The 6,720-nt window shown below is 39.2% G+C and overlaps 1 protein-coding gene across 1 annotated transcript; it reads left to right on the top strand.

The window, feature by feature from the left end:
- The first annotated feature begins 1,485 nt into the window (after nt 1-1,485).
- Nucleotides 1,486-6,720, top strand: LOC125200675 (transcriptional repressor ILP1-like). The gene is made up of 6 exons (XM_048098400.2): nt 1,486-1,636; nt 2,052-3,661; nt 4,371-5,047; nt 5,502-5,790; nt 5,890-6,179; nt 6,390-6,720. The coding sequence occupies exons 2-6, from the start codon at nt 2,285-2,287 to the stop codon at nt 6,580-6,582; spliced, it is 2,826 nt and encodes a 941-aa protein (XP_047954357.1). The 5' UTR covers nt 1,486-1,636; nt 2,052-2,284; the 3' UTR covers nt 6,583-6,720.

Here is a 6,720-nt window from a genome sequence, read left to right as displayed (position 1 = left end):
TAGGAATATATTGCCTAGTCCGACCAATTTTCGTGTCGAACTGGAATCAAACTCTTGTCTGTCTTTGTAACTTCGACAATCTATAAGATCGTTGAATTTGTTTACCATATGTACTTATTATTGTCCGTTGTGACTGTGGCTAGACTTTTTTTGTAGGTGTATATATTATCGTATGTTTTAACTATTTGAATGGATGCAAGAAATAAACCATGTGATCAATTGTTAATTAATTATAACAAGAGTAATTATATAATGAAAATGATCTAATGTTGTTCCCTAGTGCACGGGAAGGAAGCGCAAATTCGTAAAAAATTAAATTGAAACGACTTTATTTTATAAGTTCATTTATATTGTGAAAATCGTTTTTGAAACATTTAGTAGCTCTTTAAACACTTGAAAATTCTAATAGATATTAAAGAGACAAAGTGAGTTTCAAATTAGTTTAGTGCATACGGTAATTTAGTTCACTTTTATATTTTCTGATTCATGTTTTTCTTCAAATTAGTTCCCGTTCCTTCAACTGGAAAAACTAAACCAGGACGCCCTCCTAAAACCAAACCGAGGTCCACCCCAAAGATGATCGAACTAAAACTTTCAGGTGAGCTAACCCTATTTCTGTAATTTATATTTTGTTCACAATTTTTCATTTAATTGAGATGATTAAAGTTTTGTTTATTATGCAATCTTGGTCCGTTCTGTTAAACAAAATATGTGTGAATTGAAGTGTGAAAACTTATGAGAGAAAAGAAAGTTCAATGTTGGGTGAATTTATTGGATGAAGTATTTTGGACTGATGTAACCGAATTTATCAAATTATATGATGAAGTGTGTTCAACATCATCTGAAGCTTTTTTTCAAATTCAACTGAAATTTTGTGTTGCGAAGTATATGTATGTCTAGATACTAAATTGATGAGTTGATTTTGACTGTATGATGATCTTGATTCAGTACCATGTTTAATCAAGTGATGTTTAATGTGAATCTAGTAATGTATACTCCCTCCCTCCGTCCCATAGAAATAAGTCATATTTCCTTTTTTGTCCGTCCCATACAAATAGTCTATATCCATTTATGACAACCTTTTCCTCATTCACTTTTACTTTATTATTTATGGGCTCCACTATTCACTACACAATTTCAACTACTTTTCCTCCTTCTCGCTTACTTTACCAATTATACATTAAAATCCGTGCCTATACCAAATGGTCTATCTCTATGGGACAGAGGGAATATATCCGTATTGGATTAATGTCAATTTGATAAAATTATATTAACTTTATCAATAGTCGATTCGTGAACTGAGCTTTTAGTGGGCTTCAGGCGGGCCTATCAATGGGTTACGAAAAAACTCAATCGCAGTCGTCTCACATCGATAAGCTCAGCCCAAAAGAAGACTACTGTATATGCAGGCCAAGCCCAATTATAAAGGCCCATTATTCTAATAATAGCAAATTAATCGTCATAGAAAATCTGGAGCGGCTCAGACTCAAAGCCTTGCACTTTTACCTGAATTTGAATCTCAATTTCATTTCCGGAAACCCTTGGGTTTTTACTTCTGCTATTTTGATTTCGAGACTAAATTTCCTGAATCTGGAGCAGACCAGACGCCGCCTTCTCTGGGAATGGAGGCTTCAAGGTTAGAAATTTGAATTAACATATCTCTTTATCTCATTTTTCTCGATTCGATTATTTTTCGGCGGATATATTCGTCTACTTGTTGATGTATGCTGTTGATTTTCTGTACTTGTGCTATTTCTTTTGGATTTAGTACGATGCTTTACGGCAGTTGTTGGTTATGAGATAATTTGGTTGTTTGTTAAAGTTGAATCTTTTGTTGGTAAGACTGTGATGTTGGGGTTAGGGTTTGCGAAGTTATGTGCATTGTTGTGATAGTGATTTCTACTAAATTGGCTGGGTTTATTCCATCCATACAGTTGCCAGATCATATATACTAGATTGTGGGGTTATTATTTATGTACTACTCCACTACTTTCGTTTCAAAATGTATAACTTCTCATCTCCTCTTTTTTTATCTTCTGTCATTGATGCAGGCTAATGTGTTCTGCATCGCTTTTTGGAGCGGTTTGGTTAGCCGGTTTTAGCACGCTTTCTAGTTCATAAACGCGATTTTAGCCGCAGCAGATGCTGGTTATGAGGTGGAAGCAAATTGCCTACAAATAGTACATGTCCGTGAAATTTTGGGGGAAGAGTAGTCATTGGTTAGACTAATAGGCAACAACTGTTGGGACCAAAAACCTATCATCGGCTGCCACCGCTCGCCGTCATGAGCAGCGCCAAATCCCGCAACTTCCGCCGCCGTTCCGGCGACGACGAAGACGAAGAAGCCAGTACCTTCGTCACACCATCCACCACCAAAACCTCTGCCACCACAAACAAACCTTCCACCACCAATAAACCCAAAAAGCCGACCCCTCAGTCCGGCACCAAAAGTCTCCTTTCATTCGCAGACGACGATGACGAAGAATCTCCGTTTTCTCGGCCACCGCCGAAGCCATCTTCCTCGTCTAGATTCCCCAAATCTTCGTCGGCTCACAAGCTCAGATCGTCAAAAGACCGAATTGCCCCTCACCCTCCATCTTCGTCCCTCCCCTCCAATGTCCAGCCACAGGCTGGTGTCTACACGAAAGAAGCCCTATTAGAGCTTCAGAAGAATACTAAAACCCTGGCCGCGCCTGCTCGGAATAGGCCAAAGCCCGACCCTGAGCCTGTTGTTGTGTTGAAGGGTTTGATCAAACCCGTAATTTCGAGCGAATTAGATGCCGCAGCTACTGGAAAAGGTCAGGATAGCAGTGATGATGATATGATGTTTGATCGGAGGGTCAAAGATTCAAGCGTTGAAGCTAAATTGAAGGATGTTCGGATAGGGCCGGGTTTTAGGGAGGATAAGGAAGGGATACCGGACCAGGCCACAATAGAAGCGATTAGGGCGAAGAGGGAGAGGCTGAGGCAGGCCAGGGCTGCAGCTCCGGATTACATAGCAATTGATGGAGGCAGTAATCATGGAGAGGCTGAAGGTCTGAGTGATGAAGAGCCGGAATTTCGAGGAAGGATTGGATTTTTTGGTGATAAAATTGGTGGGAGTGACAAGAAAGGTGTTTTCGAAGATTTTGGGGAGAGGCCAGTGCCAAAAGAGAGGGGAATGGAAGTAGTTAGCGATGAAGAGGATGATGAGGATAAGATGTGGGAGGAAGAGCAAGTGAGGAAAGGGTTGGGGAAGAGGCTGGATGATGGTATTGGGCTTCAAGGAGCGGGTGCTACTGTTGGCGGTTTAAGTAGGTTGCAATCTAGTTCAGGGAACCCTGCTGCACTTCCTAGTGGAATGCATCATCCTGCCCAAAATGTGGATGGTAGAAGTAGCTATAACAATGTCGGAGGGGCAAGTTTTGACATGTTTGGTGGTAGTGATATGTCAATTTCTCAGCAGGCTGAGCTTGCCAGAAAAGCCATGACTGAGAACCTGAAGAGGGTTCAGGAATCTCATGACCGAACAATGGTGTCTTTGGCGAAGACAGATGAAAATCTCTCTTCGTCTTTACTGAATGTTACTAGTCTGGAGGATTCCTTGTCGGCTGCCGGTGAGAAGTTCCTCTTTATGCAAAAGCTTCGTGAGTTTGTTTCTGTTATATGTGCGTTTTTGCAGGTATGAATATAAAGTTTCCTCTATAATGTTGGTTAATTCATTGTTTTGTGAACATGCTATGCTTCAGTACCTTGCTCTTTGTTACACTTTCATGGAACGTAATTCTGGATTTATGTTCATAGTTGAAATACAAAACCATTTCCCTTGAGTTTCTTTAGAGACTAGTCAGAAACCATTTAGTTGTTATGTACATATATTATACATAGACACACAAGTACTCTTCCACCAAAACAAACGAAGTATAAGTGGCCTAGTCTATTGAATAATTGTAGAAAAAGATAGTAGCATCTGTATGTCTGTGGTGGATATTGTGAATTAGATAGAACTTTTCCTTGTGAAATAATGATGCTAATGTAGAATGGTGGATTGGATGTAAAACCATGAATTTGTTGAATAACTGACAAGGCCAACATGAAGAATTCTAGACATTTGAATCATTGAAAGTATGTAAACTAGTGAAAGCAATATCAGAAACATTGAATGCAATTATCTATGACTTCTATATACTTTGCAACTGTTATCCAATTAGTTTCACAACCTTATCCCCTTTAGCACTCTGTATCATCTATCTGTAGAGAACTTGATTGAATTGCGCATAGAATCATCTAGTTGTGTCTTATAATCTACTATTATAATCCCCTTAGTAATGCTTGTTTTAATGTTCGGCTAAAGAGCCTTACTTATGTTTTGGCTTAATTTGCTTTGACAGCATAAAGCTCCTTTCATTGAGGAACTCGAAGAACAAATGCAGAAGCTTCATGAAGAACGTGCGAGAGCCATTGTAGAAAGAAGAGCTGCAGATAATGATGACGAAATATCTGAGATAGAATTAGCTATTGCTGCAGCACGGGTAGAACTCTCTAAAGGAAGCAGTGCAGAAAAAGTAGCGGCAGCCATCGCTGCTTCCCAGGCTGCCTCTGATAATGCAAGAGGAGCTAAAGGTGCACCAGTGGAGCTGGATGAATTTGGCCGAGATGTGAATCTGCAGAAACGGATGGATATTACTAGAAGATCAGAAGCTCGGAAACGAAGGCGAGCGAAAGCTGATTCAAAGAGGAAGTTGGCCATGGAAATTGACAGTTCCGTTCAACTTATGGAAGGAGAATTCAGCACTGATGAAAGTGATACTGAGACTAGTGCTCACGAGTCAACCCATAATCAATTACTTCTTGTTGCTGGCAAAATCTTTAGTGATGCAGCAGAGGAATATTCTCAATTTTCAATGGTTGTTGAAAAATTTGAGAAATGGAAGAAAGATTATGCCACAAGCTATCGCGATGCATATATGTCGTTAAGTATACCTGCTATTTTTTCACCTTATGTGAGATTGGAGCTTCTAAAGTGGGACCCACTTCATGAAGATGCAGATTTTATGGATATGAAATGGTACGCACTACACAAATTATTTTCTGGTTTGTTATTTCTTTAACCATAGTATAAAACACTCCCATTCTGGTTATTTATCATCCCTGTATAATTTTAGTTGAATAGTGTTTTGGAAAAACTGAGGACAAGTGCACAAAACAGGATAATGATTTAAACATCTTCATGTGTATGATTTCTTAGCTTTATTTTCTTGATACACATTATTTTTTTCCATTTATTGACTGGTAGTAGTCTCGGGGGTTTTCTCTATCTGTACATTTTGAGATTTTGCTTTGCAATTTTACAGCACTACTTGTAAAGACATGTTATTTTTAAAATATGTATTTGCTCTAGGAAACATGTTGAAACTTTGAAAGTTAGGGATGGTGGAGCCATGGAGGAGATACAATGCAAATAAAATTTATTGACTGATAATTCGTTTATTTATAAATTCAACTGTCTGTGTTTTATGTAGGTGTTCATTGCTCTTCAATTATGGCCTTCCGGAAGATGAAAATGGAAAGAATGGAGAGGATGCTGATGATGATGCAAATCTTATTCCTGAGCTGGTTGCAAAAGTCGCACTTCCTATTTTGCACCATCAGTTAGCCTTCTGTTGGGACATTCTTAGCACCCGTGAAACAAAGCATGCTATTTCTGCTATGGACATGGTCACAGAATTTGTAGGTTCCTCCAATTCAGCTGTTGGGAAACTGGTAGCTGTTCTTCGTGACCGTTTCACCACTGCTGTGAATGATTTGGTGGTAATGTTTCTAAACTTTATAAGCTTGGCCTTTCTTTGTATTAATGTGTCATATCAATATTTCTCAATGGCGTTTTCTACCGCATGATTTCTCAAATAGGTCCCCACATGGAGCCCACTTGAACTGGAGGTGGTACCTGGTGCAGCAAGAGTTGCTGCATATAGGTTTGGCACCTCTGTTCGTTTGTTGAGGAACATATCTTTGTGGAGTAAGGTTCTTGCTATTTCCGTCGTTGAGAAGATTGCTCTTGATGAACTATTGTGCGGCAAGATTCTTCCTCATCTGCGCAGCATACAGACAAACGTGCATGAAGCAATTATACGAACAGAGAGGGTGATTGCGTCACTTAATGATGTATGGACCGGTTCTAGTGTTACCGAGGATCGAAGGTATGGCTTCTTTGTATTTCATACTTTCATTTACTTTGCTTTGCAGCTCATTTTTGATGATATATTGGGATTTAATTACTACAAATCGATTTAATTACTGTATCCCTGACCTTACCATACTTGTATAGAAATTTTTTTCTAGTTTAATGGAGTAGTAAATATGAATATGCAATCAATAGAAAACTAAGTTGCGGTGTTGATTGAATGTAGCAAGAAACTGCATCCGTTGGTGGACTACGTGTTGCTGCTGGGGAAGGCTTTGGAGAGAAAGCGTGCTAGCGGTGGCATGGAGAGCGAAATGGGTAAATTGGTGAGACGATTGAGGAAGATGCTGGTGGAGCTGAACCAGTACGACCATGCAAGAGCATTGTCAAGAAGCTTCAATATCAAGGAAGCTATCTGATGTTGTCTCTGTACAATTTTGATGACAGTAGCCTTAACTGTGTCGTTGTTATACTAATACCCCTTTTGTATTGGTTACTATACTACCTCGTTAGTACATCAACCGTACTTATAATTAAGTATGAAATTGGCCTAACAA

Source organism: Salvia hispanica, chromosome 2 (genome assembly GCF_029641045.1).
Source record: "Salvia hispanica isolate PSC_SH4W2 chromosome 2, Shi_PSC_v1, whole genome shotgun sequence".
Lineage (NCBI taxonomy): Eukaryota > Viridiplantae > Streptophyta > Magnoliopsida > Lamiales > Lamiaceae > Salvia > Salvia hispanica.
The sequence above is the reverse complement of the archived record's forward strand: the minus strand, read 5'-3'. Positions and strand labels throughout refer to the sequence as shown.